Below are 24,100 nucleotides of genomic sequence, written 5' to 3'. Positions count from 1 at the left end.
GGGCGTGGCCTCCGCTGTCTCAGCTCCGCCCCCCCGCCGCGCCTGCAGGGCGGCCAGGTCAACCCGTGCGTTTGATGGGCTCCCCGACCTCCCCCACCGACCCCTTAAATAATGGGTTTTTTGTGGGGCCCCCTCACGCTCCCCGCCACCCCCCGCACCCCCAGCCCTCCCTCTCGTGCTGCCACAGCCTGGCGAAGCCTTAAACCCCCCCAAACTCCCAGCCCAGAGCCCCCCGGGGCTGGTTTTATCCCCAAAATAAAGAAAGGGCAGGGACCCCTTTTAGGAGCCCTCAGAAAAGTTGCAAGAAGTCCAAGCGCAGCCCGAGCAGAGCAGCAGCACCTCTTTATTCAGCACCCCTAGCAGCGGGCGGTGCCGGCACCTAGGCCACAGGGCTCGCCGGGCCCCCTCGCAGCAGGCGTTTTGACAAAAACCACAGGAAAACTCCCCAAATCCTCCACACGCTGCCAGAGAAAGGACACGAGCGCGTGCCCAGCTCCGTGCCTTAAGGCCCTGCTACCATCCCTCGTGTGGTGCATGGGGCACTAATAGGACCAAGCACACCCCATGGGCTAGGCCCGAGCGCACCCCATTACCTGGGACATGGGGCACCCCATTGCCGCCCCCCATGCCCAGGAGAGCTGCCCGCAGCCCCGTTACCTCCTGGATCCTCCCCCCCTTGGGCATCCCCACCTTCAGACCCCCACAGCCACCCAGGATCCCCCCGTCTGGCTCTCCCGGGCACCCCACACGGAGCACAGCCCGGGGATGGGGCCCTGCGAGGCACCAGCACCCCCATTAGCGGGGTGGGGAGGAAGGCTCCGCGCTCATCGTCACCCCCGAGGCGCCCTCAGCTCCCTCCCCCGCTCCTCTCCTGCCCCCCAGCACCTCCACGCAGAGAGGCGAGAGGACGGGATGCTCGTGGTGTATTTCGGTGGTGGTACAAATCAGAACAAACCAACAGGAAAAAAAAAAAAAAAGAACAAAAACCCCCCAAAAATAACGACCAAAAAAAAAAAAAACACCTTTCTCTGATTAAGAGCAAAATAGGAACATTTACAAATCCATCTGGCTCCTGCTTGGATCAAGTTAATGTTAAATACAAAAAAAAAAAAAAAAAAGGAAAAAAAAAATCTCCTCCTCCTCCTCCTCCCCCCGAGATTATAAAAAAATAAGAATATACACATTCCGAGAGCTTATTACAGTATAAAGTTACGGGTGCCCGCCGAGGGCTGAGCGTCCTCCCGGGGTGATCCTCCCCTGAGTCACCGCGGGGCTGGGCCGTGCCGGTGACATCCCAGCCGGGCAAGCCGGTTGTCCCCATGTCCCCACGCCCCCAAATCCTCGTACCTAGCGTCTGTGCCCTGAGGGATGGGGCACGGCTCCGGGATCCCCCCCCCAGGGGGCTCCGGTGGCGTCCTGGGGCTGCAGGAGGGGAGGCACAGGGGGATGCTGCTGAGCCCCCCGGGGGGGAAACGAGGGGCAGGAGGGGGAAAGCAGGGCTGGGGGGGCTCACTGCTGCGGGGAGAGGGCACCGGGACCCCCGGGGGGCTGTGCACGTAGGTAGATATCTGTGAAACAGCCGAGACGGGGCGCGGGGGGGTGTATTACACACGCACGGACAGACGGACACACGGACAGGTGGGGCTGAAGGAGGCCCCGCTCCCTAAGCCCTCCCCCCCCCCGCTGGAAACACCCCCCCGGGGCTTCCCCACGGAGTTTCTGGTGGTCCCACCAAGAAATAAAAAAATAAAAAGGGAAAAAAAAAAAAAAAAGCAAAAAAAAAAAAAAAGCACCTCCCCAAACCCCGTCCCACCTCGTCTCGCCCCGGTGCGGTGGCGGTAAGGCACAGTCCGAGCGCGGGGCCGCGGGGGTCCTGCTGCCCGGGGGGGGGATTTAGGGGTGGGGGGGGGTCTCAGCGTCCCGGCGAGCCCTTTTCGGGCAGCAGCCCCCGGCGCCGGGCGTGCTCCAGGACGGCGGTGTAGCAGAAGTAATACTGCTCGGGCGTCTGGATGCTGAAGGCTCGCTGCGTCCGCATGCGCAGCACCGTCTGCTGGATGTCCAGCGTGCCCACGTCCTGCAGCTGGGACAGGCAGATGTCCAGCGCGCAGAAAGTACCTGGGGACGGCACCCACGTCACCTCCCCGGCCACCACGCCGTGCCCCCCGTGGCCCCTGCCCTCCGTCCCCCCCCCCCTTACCCGTCCGGCCGATGCCGGCGCTGCAGTGCACCACGAGCGGGGGGCCCCCCGGGTGCCCCTTGAAGCGCGGCCCCAAAGCGCTGACGGCCACCCGCTGCTGCTGCTTCACCGCCCCCAAAAAGTCGATGAGGGTGGCGGCCGAGGAGGGGACGCCGTAATCCGGCCAGCTCAGGTACTGGAAGTGGGACAGCAGCCGCCGCTCCTTGCCCTGGGGGCGAGCAGGGGGGGTTTGGGGTTAGCGCCCGGCCCCATGCTGCGGTGTGGGGGGGTGTCGGGGGGCAGGGGGCACGCACCTCGGAGCTGTGGATCTCCAGGATGGTTTTCTTGTAGTGGCCGAGGTTCTCCACGCCCAGGTTGGTGACGGTCAGGGCCCCGAAGGACATGTGGGAGTCCTTCTCCAGGGGCCAGTACTGGCCGCACTTCCTCCTGCCGCCCTCCTCCAGCCTGGGGAGGGGAGAGGTGACAATGGGACCCCCCCCCGGCCCCGTTCTGGGGACCCCAGGGGGCCAAAAGCTCTCTGCCCGGTGCTCCGTGGTGGGGACGGCCCCAAATCCAGCCCCGGGGCTGCTCAGGGAAGGGCAGGCACACCGGGATGCTGCTGGTTCTTCCCCGCGCAGTGGCATTTCGGGGGTGTCCCCTCCACCTGGGGTGCAAAGCGCTGCCCCCCGGCTGTGACAGCAGCTGGTCCCGCACCAAACCCGCTCGTGGTGCCAGGAAAAGCGGGGCCGTGCCACTCACCGGGTCGTCATCACGATGACCAGGACGTTCTGCTCCCACACCATGCGCCAGAAGTCCCCGTAGGTGTTCTCCAGGGGCCCTGTGGGGATGGCCCCACGCATCAGGACGGGGGGCTGGGGTGACCCCACACCCCCAGGGACAGCCACAGGCGCCCACCAGAGGAAGATGGACCCCCGTGGAGAAGCCCAGACCCCAAATAACCCCGCGGCACCCCTCACCCTGCGTCCCGATGTAGGTGTTGCGCTGCTTGTAGCCGTCCATGAAGCTGGCGTTGATGTAGTCGGTGAGCTGCGGGGAGAAACACCCGGGGTGGGGCGCACGAAGCCTCTCCAACCCCATAAAAACACCCGCTGGGGTGAGGGGGGCACGGGGACGGGAAGAGGGGCATGGGGTTGGGGTCGCTGGGTGTTTGGGGAGGCAGTGAAGGGGACAGGGATGGGGATGGGGCCGGGACCCCGCTGCTGGCTCACCTCGGGGCGGCTGTAGGGCTTGGCCAGCTTGACGCGGGTCTGGTCCAGGCAGGGCACGTCCCCGTAGCGGTTCTTCTCCTGGTTGTAGGGCGCCCTGCGGGGCAGGGGAAGAGCCCAGAGGGCAGCGAGGGAATGGCAGCGGGGCTCTGCTGCCATCGCCTGGCCGCAGCCTCGGGAAGCGGCGTCCCCAGCGCGGCCCCGTCCCCGCCGTGCCCCCGCGGCCCCCCGGGGACCCCGACCCCTCCGTCCCCACTCACAAGGAGCAGGCGAAGGTCCCGGCGGGGCTCCTGCGCCGGATCTCCTCGTACTCCTCGTAGATGCCGCGCTTCTGCTTGCGGCCGACGTGCTCCAGCAGCTCGGGCAGGGTGACCGAGCGGGGGCCGGGGACGTGCACGGAGCCGTTGTCCTTGGGGGCCACCAGCGGCACCAGGATGAGCTCGTCCAGGGGGTCGGGGTGCCCGTTCTGCTGCGGCAGGAAGCGGCAGTTCCAGCTCAGGGGGTCCAGCTTGAGGCAGCCCCCCAGGGTCTCGGGCAGGCACTCTCGGGGCAGGTGCTCCTTCAGCTCCGACATCTTCACCATCTGCACCTGCGGGACGGGCAGGGATGGCCGCGGCCTCGCACACAGCCCGGCCACGCAGCCAGCGGGGCTCTCCCCCCACCCCCGTTCCCCATCTTTAAGCCCAGCTCCTCCCAAAAGCAAGGGGCAGAGCCCAGCCATGAGGGCGCGGGGCTGGGATCGGCGGCGCCGCTGATGCTTGGGGGATTTTGGGGTATGAGCACGCTTTGGGAGAGGGAATTTCAGCTCCCCTTTCCCTCCCGCGGGCTCAGAAGACATTTTCTCTCCCTTTCAGCATTTCTGTCTCCACCTGCTGCTGGCAGCATCGCTGCAGAGGCCGGAGCCGCAGGTGATTTCGGGAGGGGAGCAGGGGTAGAAAATGGGATCGGAAGGCAGCAGCGGGCTGCAGGAGCCTGGATGTCCCCGAATCGCACCCAGCAGGACGGGGCCGGCGGCCACACAACCCCATCCCCTTCGGGAACAGCCTCGAAACACGTGGGGCGAAGCCTCCGGGGGGAAAACGGGAGGAAAGCGGGCACAGACGGGGCACGGGACCCCTAAAGAAGGCAGGGGGTGGGCTGTGACCCCCCGGGACACGCTCACCCTCTCGCGCAGCTTCTCCTTGAGCAGCAGGCTGATGATGGAGTAGGGCACGCGGAACCACATGGGCGCTCCCACGATGAAAACCTTCTTCAGCCGCGCCGGGAAGGCTCCCTGCGGGCGGCAAAAACGCACCGGGACGGGGTCGGCTCCGTGGCGTGGCACCAAACGCCCCCCACCCGCGGCGTGTCCCCACCGAGGGGACAACCAGAAGGTCCCCGAGGCAGCCCGCAGCCCTCTGCGGCAGGGGTTTGGGCGCTGCTGCTTGCTGGTGGCTCTTTTTTTTTTTTTTCTTTTATTCCGGGGAAGGGAGGAGGCACGAAATGCCAGCGCGATTAAAAAAATAATTTGCATCTGTTTCTGCGCAAGCCTTGCCAGCAGCTGCAGGAGGAATCCGGCGCGTGGGGACAGCTGATCCCCTCCTGCCCTCCAGCCCCGGCTGCCCGCACCCCAAATATCCCCCCGGGGGGCACAGGCAGGGCCAGCGACAGCGTTGGGGGGGGAAATTGGCACGGAAAGCGCCCGGCGTCCCGCGCGGAGCCGCTACCTTGAGCAGGTTGAGGATTTTCTTGCTGAGGTCCAGCTCGAAGTTGGTGTACTGCGAGCCGGCCATGTCATAGATGAACACCAGCCCGTTCCTCTGCGTCTCAAAACTGGGCAGGGGGGAAAAAAGAGCAGCATCAGCCAGCATCAGCCACGCCACCCTCACCGCCCACCAGCTCCAGGGCGAGCCCCCCGCAGCCACCGCCCGCCCAAAGCCCCCGTTACGCCCGCTCCCACTTCCCCACCTCCACCGGGATGACTTAAAAAAGAGGAGAAAGGGAATTCCACGCAGCCAGCCCTCGTCTCCTCGAGATGGGGCCGGGAAGCCCGGAGGCAGCCAGCTCGGCTGCAGCATCGCGCTCCCTTGGGATGTGGCGCGGGGCTCTCAGAGCCGGGGCTTTCCGAGGGCTGGAGATCCCCAGCGCTCACACACACACACATAGCACAGGCTCTGAGAAGCCCACCGGTCTTTGCCATGCCAGGACAGCTTTTAAACACCTCGAAACAGGCTGTCAGCACAAACCCGGGGGTATTTTATAACCCAGAGGAGGCGCTTTAACCGCATTAAGCTGCTATAAAAGACGAGGCGGAGAAGCTGATGGAAACCAGCTGAGCAGCAGCATCTCCCCCCCCCAAAAAAAAAAGGAAAAAAAAGAAAAAAACAGGGTTGGTGCATAGGGAACGGAGCCCCCCCCGGTGTTGTTGCCCCTTGCCCAGCCCCTGCTCACCTCTCCACGGCTCTGTCCAGCAGGTAGAAGAGCGCCTGGAGCACCACGTGCTGCACGCTCCTGCTGGGGTGGTGCAGCTTGGCGGTGAAGAGGGCGATGGAAGCCCCCGAGGGGTCCCGCACGCTCTGCCGGGGAGAGAAAGCGGGGTCGGGGGGGTGCCGGCGGGCGGCTCGGGGCTGGGGGGGGGATCTCCAGGCAGCGCCCACCCACCAGGATGGTGAACTTGCCGCTGAGCAGCTCCGAGCGCAGCGGCTCCTCGTGGGGCTTCAGCTTCACGATGCCCTCCTTCAGCCGCGTCTCCTGCGGGGGAGATTTCATTTTTATTTTTATTTTTATCAGCAAGGGGATGGCCGGGAAGGTAAAGCGGGAAGCAGCCGGGCACATCTTTAAGGGAAACCCCGATGCGGGGAGGGGCAGCGCCCTAAAAACCAGGTGGGAAAGGTCCCCACGGAGACGTCCTGCGGCCCCTGTGCGCGCACACTCCGGGGGCTGCCCATCCTCCCACCACCCCACAACATCAGGAGGAGACACAGGACCACCAGACACATCCCCTTAGGGATTTTGCAGGGCTGGGAAGGGTTTTCCAGGTGGGTAACAGCGGCACAGGGGGCACAGGACCCGCACGTACCCGGTAGGAGTGGAAGAGCTCGATGGCCCGCAGGACGTCGAACTTGCGGGCCATGAGGAACTTGACGGCCACGTTCCAGGAGAGCGGGGACACATTGTACTGGCCCGTCCACTTGTTGATCTCCTCCAGGAACTGCTTGGTGGCCTGCGGGAGACAGGGGAGGCGTGCAGGGGGGGCTGCCCAGCCAGCAGGGAGGCGCTGAGCGCCCCTCAGGGGGGAAGGTGGCCAGGAGTGGGTCCCCACGCCCGGAGCATCCTGAGAGAAAACCCCAAATCGCTGTGCTGAAAGAGCACCGGGAGCAGGAGAAATTGGGATTCATGGGGCTGATTTATGATGTGCCAGCACCAGCTGCGCCCCAAAACGTGACACACTCAGAGAGCTGCTGCTCCCCGTCCCCTTGGGAAAAACCAAGCAGGAAACGGTCCGATGGAAAAAAACCCCAAACGCTGCTCTGCGGCACGACCACGGCCCCGAGCACCCTGGGGCGTCTCCCCTCACCCCCTGAGTACACCCAGAGTGGACACAGAGGACGGGGAAGGTCCCCAAAACGTCCCCAAAAGCAGCAGAGCTCGGCCTTAAAGCGGGAAGGTGCCTGCGAGGCGCTGCGGCTCCACGGAGAACGGCACGGGGAGAGCGGCGACATCCTCCCGCCGTGACGCAGGGCCGGCGGAGGAAGCCGGGACGTCACGGGGGGGCCCGGGGCGTGGGAAGCGCCCGAGGAGTGTGGGGGGCACCGGGGGGGCCGGGGGGAGCAGGGGCACGACCCCACTCTGGCTCGCCCCGGTGGTGGCGGGGCTGGGCTCGGGAAGGGGTTTGGGGTGGGGGAAATGGGGAGGGGGGGAGGGTTTGGGGAGGGTTTTGGGGTGTGTGGGGGGATTGGGGGGTGTGGGGCTGGATGCGGGATGGGGGATGGAGAGGGGGGGAGATGGGGGGTGGAGATGGGGTCAGGGGGGAATGGGGATGGTGGGGGGTGGAGATGGGGGTCCTGGGGGATGTGGGGCCGGGGGGATGCAGCTGGGGGTCCTAGGGGGTGTGGGGGATGCAGATGGGGAGTTAAAGGGATGGGGGGATGGAGATGGGGGTCCTGGGGGCGTGGGGCTGGGGGGATGCAGATAGGGAGGTAAGGGGATGGGGGGGTGGAGATGGGGGTCCTGGGGGATGTGGGGCCGGGGGGAGGCAGCTGGGGGTCCTGGGGGATGTGGGATGCACCTGGGGGGGTTGAGGGGATGGGGGGGGGCATGGGGCCGGCTGGATGGGAGGCACAGAGCCGGGGGGGGCACGAGGGCTGCGAGGCCGGGGGGCTGCGCAGATTTGGGGTGCAGGGGGCTGGGCGTCTGGGGGCGCGCAGCAGGGGGGGGGGCAGGGGGACATCCGGATGGATGGGGACGGGGAGGGGGGGGCAGCATATAGGGCGGATAGAGAGGGGGAGTCCGGGGGGGGCGCAGGGATGCGGGGCCGGACGGAAACCCACGGCGGCCGGGGGGGGGACCCCAAAAAAAAAAAAAAAAAAAAAAAAAAGGGAGAAAAGGGGAAAAAGGGGGGGTGGGGGGACACCTACCTGCTCCTCCTCGGCGCTCAGCTCCGCGGCCATGCTGCCGGGCCGGGCCGGGCCGAGCCGGGCTGAGCCGGGCTAAGCGGCGGGGCGGCCGCCGGAGCCCATCCCCGGGGAGCCCGCGGGGCTGCGGGCACCCCCCCGGCCCCTCCCGGCCTCCGGGCGAGGCCGCACGCTCCGAGAGGGAGGCAGGGGAGGCTCCGCCCCGGGGTGGCCGAGGGAGGGAGGGAGGGAGGGGATGGGGGGGGGGGAGGAAAAAAAAAGGGGAAAAGTGGGGGAGAAAAGGGGAAAAAAAAGGGGAAAAAAAGGAACGGGGAGGAGGGGGGGGAAGGCAGGGAGCGGGGAGGAAGAATGGGAATGGAGAGGAAAGGGGGAAGGGAAAGGGGGAAGGGGAAAAAGGAAGGGGTGAAGAAAAAAGGAGTGAAAAGGAAGGGATGGAAAAGAAGGAGTGGAAAATAAATACAAATATAAAAATAGAGATTTTTTTTTTTTTTAAAAAAAAAAAAAGGTTAAAAAAAAAAAAGCAGACCCGAAGAAATCCTCCCAAGCCCCGGGAAGTTTGGCTCGGCCCCGGGGAAGCTGGGCCGGGCTCCGCTCCCCGCCCCGCTCTGCCCCGGCGGGGGCGGTGGCAGGAAGCGGCCCCGGCCCCGGCCCCGGCCCCGCGGGGAGCGGCCCCCCCCGTGCCCTCCGCCAGCCCGGGGGGCCCCCGGGCGCGCCCCCCGCAGCCTCCCCGGGGCTCCCCGGCAGCGGCATCCCCGGCCCCCGGGGCTCCTCGAGCCTGCCCCGCAGGCAGCGATCCCGGCCCTGCCTTCGCTCTCCTCCCTCCTCTGCCCCCCCCCGGGCACCTTCCCGGTCCCGCTGCCTCCCCGAGGCTCCCGGCCCCGCCGCCCGGGCCAGGGGGACATTTTGTTGGGCGGCGGAGCGCGGAGCTGGCGCCCTGCCCGCAGCCCGAGAGCCTGCACCTCGCTCGCAGAAAATGGAAGAAAGGGCAGAGGGAAGCGGCCGGGCCCGCAGCCGGAGCCCACGGAGCTCTCAGGAGCTCCCCGCTCGCTCGGCCCGACCCCAGATTTGGAGCCTGGCTCGGTGAGCAGCGATGCTGCCTGATGCCCATGGGCAGGGATCGCACCCAGCGAACGCAGGAGCCGCAGCGACCAACTGCGCTGGCACCGGGAAGCTTCCGTGTGCCACCCTCTCTCCAAACACAGGCGTTTGTTTCCAGCGGGAATCGCAAGGCAAATATTTATCCCTCCGGCCCAGCTCGTGCTTTTAAAAGGGAAACTATGCGGCATCAGCTGGAGCGGGCGGAAAGCGCCGGCTGCTTCCCTCCAGCTCGCCGCCATCGATCAGGGCTGGAGGCAGCGGCCCCTCTCAGCCGCGGTTCATCTCCGGCTCCCTCCCTTTCCCTTCGCTGGAGGACCTTGAGAGCTGGCTGAAGGGCAGCAGGGAGCCTGAAACCCGAGCTGCGGCTCTTCCAGCTCCTTCCTCCCCCAGGGATGCGCAGGCCGAGCAGCCAGGTGCCCGGCTCGGGAGGTAGAGCTGGGCTGGATGTGCCCAGACCCTGCTGCCCTCCCGGCGCTCCCAGGGCCTCTCTCCGCACCGCTTTGGGGACCAGGCAGCCCAGCTGCTCGTCCTGTCCCCCTGCAGCAGTCGCTTTGCAGGCTAAAAACACAACCCGCTGCTCAAAAAGGGTCGTGGACAGGTCTGAGCGACAAAAAAGGGGTCCCAGAGCTGGGGGGGCCGTTTCCTCTCCTCCCGTGGAGAGGGAGCAGGGGGCGGCCCCGTCCCCCCGCCGCGCTGACAGCTCCTGTGGCTGTAATCGATAGCGGCGGCACGGTCAGATGATTGCGAGCAGCCCACGTGCTTGGCACAGAAACGAGCATTTTCTGGGAAAAATGGGGGGGTGAGGGCAGGAGGCGAGTGCCCCCGCTATCTGTGTGCAGCCTCCCTGCCGGCGCTATCTCCTGCTGGGCACGGGCCCTCCTCAGGGGCCGCAGGGAGGCGTTCGCACGAGGATACCCCAATCCCATGGGTTTTGCCCATTTTCCTCTCCCCCTCCACATTTAGAGTGGCCCTGCTCTGGCTTTTGTCATCTCCCCTTCGAAAACAAGCTGGGGACAGCGAGGGTGACGGTGAACCAGCCCCAGGGACACGCAGGAGAGTGGGCTTGGGCAGGTAGGGGCTGGAGCAGCTCGCTGCGCTGAGAATTAAAGCCCTTCAGAAGTAAAATCCATTCAGTGGGTTTGCAACCAGCTTTGTAATCCCCCTTTGGGAGGCACAGCGTGTCTCGGCCCTGAGGTAGCAGGGAGACGCTGAAGAATTCGCATTTCTGAGAAGCCTTTTTTATTTGGCACCATCGGTTTTGAGAGCGAACTCATTCCTTCCTCCCTCTGCCGAGAAAAGCCCAGCGTCCAGGCTGGGGCTCACGCAGCACGGAGCCGTGCTGAGAGGCAGGGCCAGCTGTGATGCAAGGGGAGCGAGCTTCTCAGCAACTCGTGGGCGTGGAAAGCCCTGCCTGCAGCTGTACGGCCGGCCCGCTGCAGATTTGCGTTACTCGAAGCAGGCTGACCACAAAACTTTCATTGAGAAGGCCTGGGCAAACAGCTGGGGCAGCAGGCTGCAGCGCCCCGCGGGCACGGCTGCCAGCAGGACCCCCGCCCCAGCAGCAGGATCCCAGAGCCTCGGATAGAAGCAGGGGCTGAGCTGGGAGCCCCACAGCTCGGGCCGGGTTTTATTTCACAGCAGGTGACTGCCCGAGCAGAGAAGCAGACGATCCTATGGAAGCCCTCGCTTCTGCGAGGCCAAAAAGCGGCTCTCAGGGCACCGCCGTGCCCTTTACACGAAGCCATCCTATAACGATTACCTTTGCTGCCCCCCAAGGGAGCAAGAAACCTTTTAGAAACCTTTTCCTTCCTCCTCCCCCAGCAGCCTAATTCTCCATCCTCACTGCTTCCTCCTGGCCCCCGGGAGAGCCCGCTGGCTGCGGGGTAGACAAATGTTCCAACTCGTAGTGCCCGTCCCCGGCAGCGCTCGGCTGCCCCTCTGCCAGCTTTTTACTCTTCTTGCTCTCGATGATCTGCTGGAGCTGACGCCCAGCGTAGTCGGGCTTGGCCGTGAGCGCCGTGGGGGGCACGGCCAGCCCCAGGATCTCGGGCAGCATGTAGGGCCGGAGCCAGCCCACCAGCGGCGTGCTGCCGGGCGTGTAGTGGGTTTGCTTGTGGTAGAAGAGAAGGCCGTCGACCTGCAGGAAGGAGAGAGAGCGGGTGAAAAGCCCGAGCTGGAGGCTTTTACAGGTCAACCAGAGCGCCAGACGGCGGCACCGCTCCTCGCTCGCCGGCCAAAGCCACCAGCTGGATCGTTTTATCGCAATAAATAGCGGAAGGGAAAGGGGAAACCCGCAGAGCTGCTGCCCTGGAAGATCAGCGCAGGTCCAGCGCGTGCCAGAAGGCTTTAAGGCATCAAAGGCAAACGTTTTGAGGCCGACGGTGGCACGGAGCAGTGCTTTTCCCCTGGTTGCCGTGATCCCACTCCACAGAAAAGCCACCCCGATTCCGAAGGAGGCAGCGCACAAAAAGGCCATTTTACTGGATGAGGCTTATTTTAAATAATACATTGGGAGAGTAATTAGCGGGAGCGCGTGACGCCAAGGAGCCCCACTTCCTAGTGGCACTGCTACAGCTCTTCCAGCTTGCTTATGCAAAACAAACTCTTAATGCTTCCCGAGAGAGAACTCCTCCAGCGATCAATGACAGCTACGGGCACTCAGGCCTCCAAAGGCTGAGACCCAAACCCTCGTGGCTGGCGTTTTCCCCACACCCAAGCCTCCTCAGCCCCGCTTTCCCCGGGTTTCCCAGGGGTGCACTCGGTGAGGTTCGATCCTGCTGCAAGACCAGCTGGCTCGGGAGGTGCTGCTGCTTTTAGCTCAGCCTCGTGAGCTCTCAGAGGCCATTTCCCTACGAGTACGAGTGGCTGAGTGGGCACAAGCGGGCAAAGAAAAGAGCCCACCACGTTCAGCTCTGTCAGGATAAGCTGCAGCAGTCCCAAGTGCTCCCCGGCCCCTCCTGGAACCCACAGCCCCCAGAAAAGGGGCACCTGTACCAGCAGTGAGCCGAGGCACGGAGGGACCGTGCAGATCGAGGTGAGTTTGGTGTCTGTGAGCCTGGCCAGGCAAAGTGCAGGCACGTGTCCACCTCTGCGCCCGGGCACCGGCTTCCAGCAGAGCGGGTGTTGCTCCCCACGTCACTAAGGCTGTCATTTTTGGTCACTGTTAAGAGCTTGCAAAATGATCCCAGAAAAGGGGGGATTCCCGTGTTAGGAACGCACGAAAGCAGAACAGTAAACAGCTTGTGTAAGCCCCCGGATATCTGAGTGCAGAGCTTCTCTCCCCCCCTCTCCCTGCTTCCTGGGAAGATGCACGGAGAGGAGCCAGGTCATGCAGCACCACACCACCGCGCTCTCCCGGGAGGATGCACGGCCCTCTGCGAGCAGCGGGGATTCTCCAGCACCCGCAGGAATCTTTTAGCGACATCAGCGCCTGGAAACGCTTCTGCCTTCCAGACCGCTCCACACAGCTTCCCCAGACGGAGGAATTCGGAGCCTGGTAGAGGGTTAGGTCACATTCCTCCTCCCCGTGATTTCTGCTAAGTTACTGTAACTCCCATCTTCCTTTCAGTTTATTTAATTTGTTGGCTGTGCCCTTTATCCTGAGTCACTACTCCGACACCAGCCACATCAAGATAAGGGCTGAGAGTGGCTCCGTACGACCGAACCTTTTGAGAAACTGGCCGGGAAGGATTTCACATTCCCAAGCCATGCTTTCCAGATGTTAGGTGCTCGGTAGCATGCCTCCTCCTCCACATCGGGTTTTCTGAGAGACTTTGGCTCCCCCTGCCTTCCTAGAAACTCGCGTGCTGTTTTACTCAGATCCGTGGGTAGCTCCTGAAATCCCCTCCAAAAAACACTCAAAACTCAGTGCCAGCTGACTGATCCAAAGTCCACCAAATTCAATGGAAAAAAAAATAATAAGCGAACTCCTGCTCTGAAAATAGCAAACTAGGAGCCAGGTCCTAACTCCGAGGTTACAGATTAACTCTGAGGACCCGAATTTGAAAGCACAGACCAAGTCTGTCGCCACCGCACCCATAATAGCCTGCTAATAGGCTGAATAACTACGGCCACGCCATGCCCAATAGGCAGAGAAAAGCCTCCCCTGCTTTCACAAACCTATTTAGCGTGATTCATCACAGGATGCTGGGCCCAGGCGCAAGGAGATATCTATTACACTGCCCAGTCTACAGCGAGGCTGCATTTGTGCCTTCTGCGAAGACAGCAGGAGAAAGGGGATGCCTGCTGCTGCTGAGGCAGTCAGTTGAGCACGTTGAAAAGTTTTTCCTGCAGGTTTTCTTCAGTTCCCACTCCCCTACCTGTGTTCAGAGCAGTTTCTGACTTCCTTTGACGACCGTCCTGGCCTTAACGAGCAGAAGGCAAAGTCAGCCCTCACAGCCCAACAAGCATTCCCCCAAGAAGTTTAAACCTGCACTTCTGTTAATCGCTAACTTGGGCCGTGCAAGCACAAGAGACGCAGTCCCAGTGTGGCTTTTGGCTTCATAGGACAAGTGACCCCTGTGGAGGCTGCTCCTGAGCTAGGAGTAAGGCCGAGCGCTCTGCAGGAACTGCTGCAGCAACTGGAAGAGCTCCTGGCTCCCAGGTGTTTGTCACGGCCCCTGCATCCCCCATCCTTCTCTGCTTTGGTGCCAGGTCAGCCACCAAAAGCTTCTAAGACATTATGCTGGGGCCTGCGACTCGCCACCACGCAGTTGAGCTGCTCAGCATGCCAGTGCCTGCCCTGCCCTTCCTCACGGGGCAGCAGAGCGGCTGAGCAGCACTGCCAGCTGCTCTTACAAGGGAATGAGCACCTCTGAGAGCCAGCCAGGAACAGCAGGAGCCAAAGGCAGGAAGCTGCTGGCTCTGGACAGAAGCGAGCAGCAGATCTCACGCTATTCCCTCTGCCAGATCCGGTGGCAGCAGCAGCACAGACCCCTGGGGCCACATCCCAGAAGGACTCAGGTGCCCTCAGAAGCTGCCATGAGCTCAAACACACCCCTTTCCTCCCCACAAGAGGCAGCACAGCTGGGTGTCCTGCACACGGGCAGATGGGAGCAGCTCGAGGGAGGAATCACAGAGTCTGCAGCAGATTTCAGAGAATGACACCAGCCTGCCTGCCTCGCAGACCTCCTGAGAGCTGCCAGCACACAGCCCGGCACGCTGCACACATCCTCAGGGCCCACCTGGGGCAGTACACGGAGCCAGCTCTGGCCCTGAGAAGTTCAGCTCTGTCATAATTCCACGTGAATGTGAGTTACGCTACTTCTGGAGGCAATCTCCATCAACTCAGCTTTTCCCAGGGAGGGTAAGGACGGTCCAAACGCAGGGAACACTGCGCTTTAACCCTCCCTAACCAGCCTGGCTGGATGCAGCCTGTGCTTGGTGACAGCCACCCGCACACAAAGCCTTCCCCAGACACTTCCCTGAGCAGCACGGCAGCTCAGCAGGCTTCCCGCAGGCCTGGGGAGAGCTCCCAGGAGGACGGGGTGCGCTCTGGCAGGCACACAGCCAGGCTGTCCCCCTGCGTGTTCTCACCTCGAATGGGTAGTCCGTGGCCAGAACCGTGCACAGGCTCTCCGGGGTGCAGGGATAATTCTGCAGGCCCACAAATTTGTACTGAAATGGTAAAAGAAGAGGGTTAGAGGAGAGAAAACCGCACAGCCTAAGATAGAACAATTCAGTGAAGCAAGCGCTGGCGTGGAGGTGGCTGAGGAGGAAGCGTTTCCCCTGGTTCAAGACCTAACAGGAATGACAGGATGAAGGAACCAGACAGGTCTCAGGCCTCGCTCCAGTAACAGCAAGCAACCTCTGAGAGACAACCCAGGATCGTCACGACCCCTGGTGTGCCCAGAAGGATCTATTTCAGGTATTTTGCATCGATCATCCCTGCTCCAAACACCCCCGCCCCGGGCATTTTGTTGGGGGTGCAGATGGCAGAGGCCCAGCACACGGCTCCTGCGTTCCCCTGCTACCTTTCCCCGAGCATCCGAGGCTGCAGGAAGGGCTTTTCAGGGGAGCTGACCCTGAGATGCTCTCTTAACCAAAATAGAAAGTGATGACCTCTGGGCAGGATGCAAAGCAGACAGATGTCTGCGCCCGGCTGCTGGCTCAGCCAAGCAAACCTTTCCACCCAGGAAATGGAAGCTGAAATGATCCCCCCCCCTCGTCAGGGAGCTGTCTTCTGGATATTCTTGTTGGAGTCAGAACAGGATGTTCTCCGAACACGGATACCTCCGAGCTGGCACAGGAGCATTTCTCCCCATTAATGAAAGATCTGCTCCACCCAGAGGCTGCCTTGCTCGGCTCTGCCAGCCAGGCTGCCAAATCCCCTCACGTCTGTCCCCAAAAATCACTTTCCATGCCACCACGGGTGCCAGGGCTGGCCCCTACACACACACATACAAGTCTTCAGGGACTCCAGGTGGCAACGCAACGCCCACCCCTACAACTTCAGCGACTGGCTTGAGCTCCTGCTAAAGCTTTGTGATCCTTTATCCCTGCCTCGTAAGCCTGGACTACCAAAGAATAATTCCCTTTGTAGGCAGGCTGCAGACCGACACCGTCCCTCTAGAAACCACACTGGTTTTCCATTCCACTGCAAGCAAAAGCTGAAAGAGGCATGGACGTTAGCCGATATCCTGCAGCCTGATCTCCCTCGGCACTTTGGCTGGAAAGAAAAACCCACATTCATTTACAACGCTCCACGGCTCTATTTACATCCTGAACATGTCAGCCCATTCCGTCACAAGTACGCTTTGAAGCCTGATCTGGAAGGGGAAAAAAAAAAATGCTTTTGCCTGCAAACAAAAGTGCTGAAGCCTGCTGAACAGGAGAGCTTACCCCCCAGCCTCCTCCTCCTGCCAGTACAAAAGAACTTACTGGATTAATCCTGCTTTTCTCTCCCAGCCCTTCCTCCTCTTGGATCTTTGAGAAGAGCCAGAAGAATCTGAAGTCAGTCTGAGAAAAGAGACAGCCCTTAATTACTATCCGCCACACATCCGCACCTGCAGGGCCACAGCTCTCGCAGATTTACAACGAGCACCCTCCCCTTGCATACTTCCCTCAAAACACCCCCAAAATTTGCCCCGTTATGCCAGCAGCCGCCAGCCCGCGAGCTGTAGAGGTGCTGCTGGTTCGCTCCAGCACTCCCCACGCCGCATGCTGAGCTCCGGCTGAAATCCAGCTCAGGGAATCGGGAGCAAAAGGGAGAAATTCGGTACCTGGCAGTCGTACACAGGGTGTCCCCTCCAGCACATCACGTCGAGGATGTAGTACGTCTGCTGCGCCTCGCTGTAGATGCAGTCCAAGATGCAGTACACTGCGCACAGACACCAGGAGGTCCGGGCGCTGCCCAAGCCCCCCAGCAAGCGCCAGATCAAATCCCTCCTGCACTGAGCCCCGGCGCAGACCCGGAGGTGCAGCAGGAAGCCCTCCTTGTACACGTGGCCACAAAAAGCTTTTAGCTCAAAGGATCTACAAAGGTACCACGCAGAGGCACAGCAAGCAAAAGCATCTGTCAGGCAAAGGCGCTTTATCCATCTCTATCCCCACCCCAGTGCAAGCCAAGCCATGGTAAAAGGTATTAACGAGAGCAGGCTGTAAGCAGCTCTGCTGCTCAACGTAAAGAGAGGTTTAAGCAATTAACCAGGCAGCTAATTAGAAGAAATGGTCTTATTTAGCATAAAGGCATCGGAGATCATCCACATCTAGGCATCTCCAGAGAAACACGGACAGCCTGAAGCTGACTAACCCCTGGCACCAGAAACGGGAGCAACCTGGGGGCCCCGCGGAGCAGCACTGAGCCACCACGCCTGTGGGTACGTGCACACGCACGGAGAAGACGGAGGCTGTCCTCTGCCTGCCTCAAAACCCTCCTCAGATCACTCGTTACCTTTCTCACTCATTGAATTGTGCCGGTTTCCCCCTGGGAGCAGCGAGGGGAACCTGCTGACACAGAAGCCGCTCTTGGTGTAAGCTGCTGTGGAGCCCTGAGAGGAAAAGGGAGGCAGAACAACGTCAGAGCTGGGCTCAGCACCCTCCTGCCGCAGCGGGAACACCCCCGGGGTGCTGGAACACAGCTCGCCCCCAACCCGCCCGCCCAAGGAGAGGTGCTGGGTGCTCAGCACGGATCCCAGAGCCCAAATGTTTGCAGTTCTCAGGGGGTTCATGCCCTGGGGAGCTCGACACATGAGGAAGCCTTAGGCTGGCTGGCACAGGAAGGGTGCAGGACGGGACACCCCTCACTCTGTTACGTACCCGGGAGGCCACGACCAACGCCCGCTTCCCGACGGGACACACCACGGCAAGCCACTCCTGCTCCAGGTCCACGGGGACGTCGATCAGCCACTCGGACAGCATCAGCTGCGGGGAAACACGGAAAAGCAGCTAGTAACAATGTCCCTGCAGCCATGGGAAACACACGGCTCAAGGACAAAGCAGGAAGGTTTTGGCTCTGTTCTACAGCTCCTCCAGGTGCTTCATGAACAACTTGTGTTGCTCACCGGGCCAAATTACAGCACCCAGCTCCCTCTGACTAACCTGTGCAGCAGGCTCTTCCCCTGTCTTTCTCCTGACTAAGCTTCCGAGCACAGTGCGGGGCTCGCAGCCCTCACCTGGGCATCCCGGTCCCTGTGCCAGCCTCACTTCAGCCCTTCGTTTCATTCATTTAGTTTTAAACAGGTGATGGACCTCAGGGATGCATAACATTAGAGATAAAGAGCACAGCTGAGTTCTCTCCAGGCCCCTCAGCATGTTTGGTGGCACCAGCACAAAACCTGCGTGCCTTTTAGAGAAAACGTGGCACTGAGGCTGAGGAGCCCCCTCTGCCAAGGTTTCCCTTCCTTCCTGGTGCCCTAAGGGTGATGAGAAGCAGAAATCTTTAACGGAGCGCTGCGCAGTGGTGCATAAACGCCTTTAGCAGGGCTAAAACCCCCCAGAGCCCGCACGCAGCCCAGCTCAGCCTGCCCTCTGCCCGTGTAAGCAGCAGGAAGGCTGAGCCACTGAGCACCCAGAGCCCGCCTGAGGCGGCAGCACACCTGGTTGGCGTAGCGCTTGGGCAGCTTCCTCTCCACCTCCATCTCCTCCTCATCCTCCTCCTCTTCATCCTCCTCCTCGTCGCTCTCCACCCCAACCCAGTCGTTCTCTGCCAGCCTCCTGGCATGGTTCACGTAGTCCAGCCGCCTCCTGGAAGGGGAAGGAGAAGGAATAAAGGAACAGGGCGACACAGACACCCCTCCCCCACCCCCCTCAGGCCTCCCCCACCCCCCTCCCCCCCTCAGGCCTCCCCCCGCAGCCTGCAGGCCTCTGTCCCTGCGGCCTCCCTCGCTCCCCCCGCGTCCCCCCCATCGGCTCTCACTCTCTCTGGAGGCGGAGGAGGCGCTGCCGGCGCTCGGCCTGCCCCAGCCCCCCCCCGGAGCGGCCCTTGTAGGCGCCGAGCCTCGGGTGCGGCCCCGCGGGCTCGGCCAAGGCCTGCAGGGCCGCGCTCAGCTCCTCCATAGCAACGCCCGCGCGCACTTCCGCCCACCGAGACGCCGCGCCTAGAGCGTCGCCGCCCCCGTCACAGCGCCCCCTGCCCGCTCGGAGGACCCCACCCCCGCCGCTCCCCCGGAGGGGAGGGGAGCGGTGGAAGGGGGGGGGGGGGCGGATTTGGGGGTCCCGTGCGGCGGAGGGGGGGGGGGGAACCGGGATGGGGACGGTGCGGGGAGGGAGGGGGGAGGCCGGCCCGGTGCCCCCCCCCCGGGGCGGGTGCTGCCTGCAGAGGGCGGCGGAGGGCGGCGCGGGGAGCCCGGCGGGGCCGTGCGTCACCGGGGGGGGGCGGCGGGGCCAGCCCGGCACCGGCACCGGGGAGCGGCACCGGCACCGGGACCCGCACCGGGACCCCGCACCCGCACCGGGACCCGCCGCCCGCTCCGTCCCGCTGCAGGTTTGCGGGAACGGAGAGAGCCGGGGGTGGGGTGGGAGGGGGGGGCGGCTGGGAAAAGAGGGGGGGGCAAGCAAAAAAACACAAGAAAACCAAAAAAAACAAACCAAGGGAAAGGAAAAAAACAACCAAACTGAGCAAAACAAGGCGAAACAACCCCAAAAAAGGCTGGCGGAAAGCCCCCCCGGGCTGCCTGCGGAGGGGGAGGCAGCTGGGGGGGGAGCGGGGGGAGAGGGGCTGAGTGGTGCTGAGCGGTGCTGAGCGGTGCTGAACCGTGCCGAGCTGTGCCGAGCCGTGCCGAGTGGTCCCAAGCCGTGCCGAGCAGTGCCGAGTGGTGCTGAGCCCCCCCGGTGGATGCTAAGCCCGGCGGCCGCCCCCCCGGGGGCTGGTGGCCAGCAGCGGGGCGCCGTGCCTCCAGCGGGGCGTCGAGCCCTGAAGCGGCTCCCGCTCGCTTTCCGCCACCTTTTCCCCCAAAACCGGCCTCGGCTCTTCGGGGACTCCGCTTGAGGCCGTCCTCCGCCGCCTTCCCCCCCCCTCCAACCTCCCGGCCCCGGCCATGGCGCTGCGCGCCCGAGCGCTCTACAACTTCCAGAGCGAGAACAGGGAGGAGATCAGCATCCAGGAGAACGAGGAGCTCGTCATCTTCAGCGAGGACTCTCTGGACGGCTGGCTGCAGGGCACCAACAGCCGCGGCGAGACCGGCCTCTTCCCGGCCTCCTACGTGGAAATCCTCCGCTCCCGAGCGGGCTCCGGCTACACCGAGAGCCCCGGCAGCCCCGCCGGCTCCCCCGGGCACGGCTCGGCCTTCTACGCCTCGCCGCCGAGCGTCTCCTACCAGGGCAGCTTCGAGGATGACGACGATGATGACTGGGATGACTGGGACGACGCCTGCACGGTGGTGGAGGAGCCCCGCGGCCCCCCGGGTGCCAACGGGCACCCCTCGGCCGGGCTGCAGCCCCCGGCGCCGCCCTACTACGGCCACCAGCCCGCCGGCTACCGGGCCAAGCCGTCGCTGGAGAGGCAGGACAGCTTGAGCTCCTCCAAGAGGGGCAGCGTGGTGGGCAGGAACCTCAACCGCTTCTCCTGCTTCGTCCGCTCAGGGGTGGAAGCCTTCATCCTGGGCGACGTGCCCCTGATGTCCAAGATCGCCGAGGCGTACAGCATCGAGATGGGGGCACGGGGCCCCCAGTGGAGGGCCAACCCCCACCCCTTCATCTGCTCGGTGGAGGACCCCACCAAGCAGACCAAGTTCAAGGGCATCAAGAGCTACATCTCCTACAAGCTGACCCCCAGCAACATCAACTCGCCCGTCTACCGGCGCTACAAGCACTTCGACTGGCTCTACAACCGCCTGCTGCACAAGTTCACCGTCATCTCCGTGCCCCACCTGCCCGAGAAGCAGGCCACCGGGCGCTTCGAGGAGGACTTCATCGAGAAGCGCAAGCGGCGCCTGATCCTCTGGATGGACCATATGACCAGCCACCCCGTCCTCTCGCAGTACGAGGGCTTCCAGCACTTCCTCTGCTGCCGCGACGAGAAGCAGTGGAAGCTGGGCAAGCGGCGGGCGGAGAAGGACGAGATGGTGGGCGCCAGCTTCCTGCTCACCATCCAGATCCCCACCGAGCACCAGGACCTGCAGGACGTGGAGGACCGGGTGGACGCCTTCAAGGCCTTCAGCAAGAAGATGGACGACAGCGTCCTGCAGCTCACCAACGTGGCCTCGGAGCTGGTGCGCAAGCACGTGGGGGGCTTCAGGAAGGAGTTCCAGAAGTTGGGCAACGCCTTCCAGGCCATCAGCCACTCCTTCCACATGGACCCCCCCTACAGCTCTGACGCCCTCAACAACGCCATCTCCCACACGGGCAAGACGTACGAGACCGTGGGGGAGATGTTCGCCGAGCAGCCCAAGAACGACCTGTTCCTCATGCTGGACACTCTCTCTTTGTACCAGGGGCTCCTCTCCAACTTCCCGGACATCATCCACCTCCAGAAAGGTACGGGGGCTCTCCTGGGGGTGGCTTCTTCTCCCTTAGGGCTGGGGATGTCTTGCATGATGGCCCCATGCGTGGAGTGGGACCTGGGGTGCAGCCCTGTGCTGTGCGGGGACGGGAATGGGGTTTGGGATGAAGGTGGGGATGAGGATGCATGGGGATGGAGACGGGAATGGGGCTGGGGTTGGCAATGAGGATGGGGATGAGGATGAGGATGGGGATGGCGATGAGGATGGGGATGATGATTAGGACGGGGACGAGGATGAGGATGGGCATGACACTGAAGATAAGCATGATGATGAAGATAAGGATGACAAGGAGGATGGGGATGACGTTGAGGATGGGAATGACGATGACAATTAGGATGGGGATGATGATGAGGCTGGGCATTGGGACCATCACACGTGGCAGCACTTCCCAACCCCTGGAGGTGCTGCTGGCTCCAAGCTCAGTTTTTGGACCTCCTGGGGACAACCAGGGTCAAAGTCTTTGCGAGTACACCCCTGCACGTCAGAGAAGAGGACGGCTGGGCCCAGCACCCGGCTGCCCAGGCCGCTCAGCACCCCATGCGGGGCGGCTGCGGAGGGCAGGGGATAAATCCCTGCCGGCGGTGTCCCCGTGCCCTGTCCGGGTGTGACGCACAGCCGGGCTGGGTGTGGGAGCGGGGCCGAAGTCCACGCACCCCTCCCAGGACACGGCAGGGAGGGGACATCCGCACTGGCCGGTGGCTTTGGGGCCGGGGGCTTTTCCCCGGAGCCCTCGCGTGGCTCCGTGTCCCCGGGGGCCGGCCGGAGGAGCAGCCCTGGCCGCTTCCCTGCGCTCCTCTCCTCACTTTGTTTACCAGCGCGGGCTGGATCCCGTCCGGAAGCGAGGCCGCGTGGGCAGAGCGGAAGGCAGGATTTGGCCTCCAACCTTTGCTTCCTCCGGGCTCCTCCTCCTCCTCCTCCTCCTCCTCCTCCTCTGGGGGCAGTGGCAGCTCCCCGACCCCGGGTCCCCGCTGCCGGCAGGGAGAGGGAACGAATTCCCAGCGTCCGCTAGAGGCCAGATCCTGTTTGCAGGCAAACAGCCTCTGTGCTAAGGAGGGGGAGGAATGCAGGGCCAGAGCCAGGCGGGATTCTTTCGAAACCAAGCTATAAAAATAAAAGGAAGGAGGGGGAAATCTGGTGTCGGAGCATCAGCTGTGGCTCCGGCACTCTCCGTCCCCGGGATGCTGCAGTCAGCAATGTCCTGCCCGGCTCTCCAGCTCCCACCAGGGCTGCCCCATGCCGCTATCAGCCCAAACTGCACTTTGTAGCAAAGTTTCTTTCGGGAGCTCGCCCCAGCTGCCAGCTCCGAGGCCGGGCTGTTATCAGCTGGCAGCAGCACCCGTGCAAGGGTTGGGTGCGCTGGTGAACCACCCGAGCACGCCGCTCACCCCGAGGAGAGCTGCTCCTGGTGGGAAGCAGCTCAGGGCTTTCGGGAGCTGGGGCCGGAGGGGCCGGGGGACCCCAAAGGCATCCCTGATCCCTTTAGGGGATTTCGGGGTCCCCGCCAGCTCTCACTCTGCCCTGCCTCGCCAGGCGCCTTCGCGAAGGTGAAGGAGAGCCAGCGGATGAGCGACGAGGGCCGCATGGACCAGGAGGAGGCGGACGGGATCCGCAAGCGCTGCCGCGTGGTGGGCTTCGCCCTGCAGGCCGAGATGAACCACTTCCACGAGCGGCGCGTGGCCGACTTCAAGAGGATGATGCAGTCCTACCTGAAGCAGCAGATCATCTTCTACCAGCGCGTCAGCCAGCAGCTGGAGAAGACGCTGCGCATGTACGACAACCTCTAACGCCCCCCCCCGACGTGCCTGCTTGCTGCCCCTCCGAAACCACGCAGTTTTCTCTCCGCGGCCTTGCAGAGCTTCTCTGTTCAGGGGGGCTGAGGACGAGTGGGAACTCATGACGCTAGTGACCAAATACCTTCGGGGTCTTCCCCCAGGCGGGCTGCGGTGCCATGCCACCGCGCAGCGGGTCCAGGGGGGACGCGGGTGTTTCCCACGAGACACACGGACAGCGACGTGGCGGTGCTGGTAGCTCTGCCCACCCGTTTTTAGCTTTTCCAAAAAAAAAAAAAACAAACAAAAAACACTAAACCCGTCCTCCCGGAGGAGAGATGTGGGCGCATCCCGGCTCGCTGGGAGGAGAAATCAAAGCGGTCGACATTTTGCACACTGAGAGTTTTTCAGAGGGGAAAGGTCTTTATTTGGAAGAGAAATTTTTGTTTTGTTTTGGGGTCATGAGATATTTTCAATATTTTCCATTTTTCGCAACCGTTTCTGCAGCATTTTTACCGATTTTTAAATAGACACAGAAGCGAACGGAAATCTCTTTTCTCAAGCACTGCTGTTGACTAGAAAAAGGGATATATATATATAAAAAAAAAACACCAAAAAAAAAAAAAACAAACCAGCCCACAGCGTTTTCAATAAAACCGTCGGTAGAAACCTTCCCCCCATCCCTGGGAGGTTTTGGGGGAAGCGGAGCCGCTCCAGGAGGGGCTCCGTGGAGGGGGCACAGCACTGAGCATCCCTCCCGCGCGTCCCCCCGGCGCGGGGCTGGCAGGAGGAGGGGAAGTGGCTGGGATAAATCACGCCGAGGGAAGTCGGGGCCGGCCTGGCCCCGCTCCAGGGTTAAAATTAGCCCCAGCACGCGGGCCGGCGGGGCAGCGCGGGGAGAACAGCGGCACTGGGGGGGCAGTGGGAGCCCCCCCGTCCCAGCCCATGGGGACGGGCACGCTGTGGTGCAGACGTGCTGCCTCCTGCATCCCCGCCTGGCGCTGCCCCAGTTTGTCCCGTCCCCATCCCACCCTGGGTAATCCCATCTCCATCCTGTCCTGTCCCGTTCCCATCCCCATCCCGCCTTCTCCCCAGCCTTCCCTGGTTCTATCCATCCCCATTCCCATCCTACTTTGGCCCCATCCCCACCCTACTCCACCCCCATCCTTCCCTGTCTCCACCTTACCCTATTACCCCCAGTCCCCATCCTACCTTGGCTCTGTCCCACCCCATCCCCATCCCTGGTCCCAGTCCCCTCCGGGGAGGCCAGCGTGGCCCC

The 24,100-nt window shown here is 63.0% G+C and overlaps 3 protein-coding genes across 3 annotated transcripts; 1 reads left to right on the top strand and 2 right to left on the bottom strand.

The window, feature by feature from the left end:
- Positions 1-1,802: 1,802 nt before the first annotated feature.
- Positions 1,803-8,093, bottom strand: PTPN9 (protein tyrosine phosphatase non-receptor type 9). The gene is made up of 13 exons (XM_032194861.1): positions 8,019-8,093; positions 6,461-6,604; positions 6,043-6,132; positions 5,833-5,957; positions 5,109-5,214; positions 4,565-4,675; positions 3,663-3,991; positions 3,406-3,499; positions 3,154-3,223; positions 2,936-3,014; positions 2,491-2,641; positions 2,198-2,405; positions 1,803-2,115 (listed from the first exon to the last, which is right to left on the bottom strand). Exons 1-13 carry the CDS (start codon positions 8,049-8,051, stop codon positions 1,913-1,915), a joined length of 1,743 nt encoding a protein of 580 aa, XP_032050752.1. The 5' UTR covers positions 8,052-8,093; the 3' UTR covers positions 1,803-1,912.
- Positions 8,094-10,335: 2,242 nt separating this feature from the next.
- Positions 10,336-18,608, bottom strand: SNUPN (snurportin 1). Its single transcript, XM_032194879.1, has 8 exons — positions 18,469-18,608; positions 18,149-18,296; positions 17,370-17,474; positions 17,005-17,101; positions 16,334-16,431; positions 15,993-16,070; positions 14,649-14,729; positions 10,336-11,250 (listed from the first exon to the last, which is right to left on the bottom strand). Exons 1-8 carry the CDS (start codon positions 18,606-18,608, stop codon positions 10,939-10,941), a joined length of 1,059 nt encoding a protein of 352 aa, XP_032050770.1. The 3' UTR covers positions 10,336-10,938.
- Positions 18,609-19,144: 536 nt separating this feature from the next.
- On the top strand, positions 19,145-23,121 carry SNX33 (sorting nexin 33). Its single transcript, XM_032195321.1, has 2 exons — positions 19,145-21,026; positions 22,583-23,121. Exons 1-2 carry the CDS (start codon positions 19,589-19,591, stop codon positions 22,834-22,836), a joined length of 1,692 nt encoding a protein of 563 aa, XP_032051212.1. The 5' UTR covers positions 19,145-19,588; the 3' UTR covers positions 22,837-23,121.
- Positions 23,122-24,100: the final 979 nt, after the last annotated feature.

Source organism: Aythya fuligula, chromosome 11, assembly GCF_009819795.1.
Source record: "Aythya fuligula isolate bAytFul2 chromosome 11, bAytFul2.pri, whole genome shotgun sequence".
Taxonomy (NCBI): domain Eukaryota; kingdom Metazoa; phylum Chordata; class Aves; order Anseriformes; family Anatidae; genus Aythya; species Aythya fuligula.
This window is presented reverse-complemented; position numbering and strand designations above follow the sequence as displayed.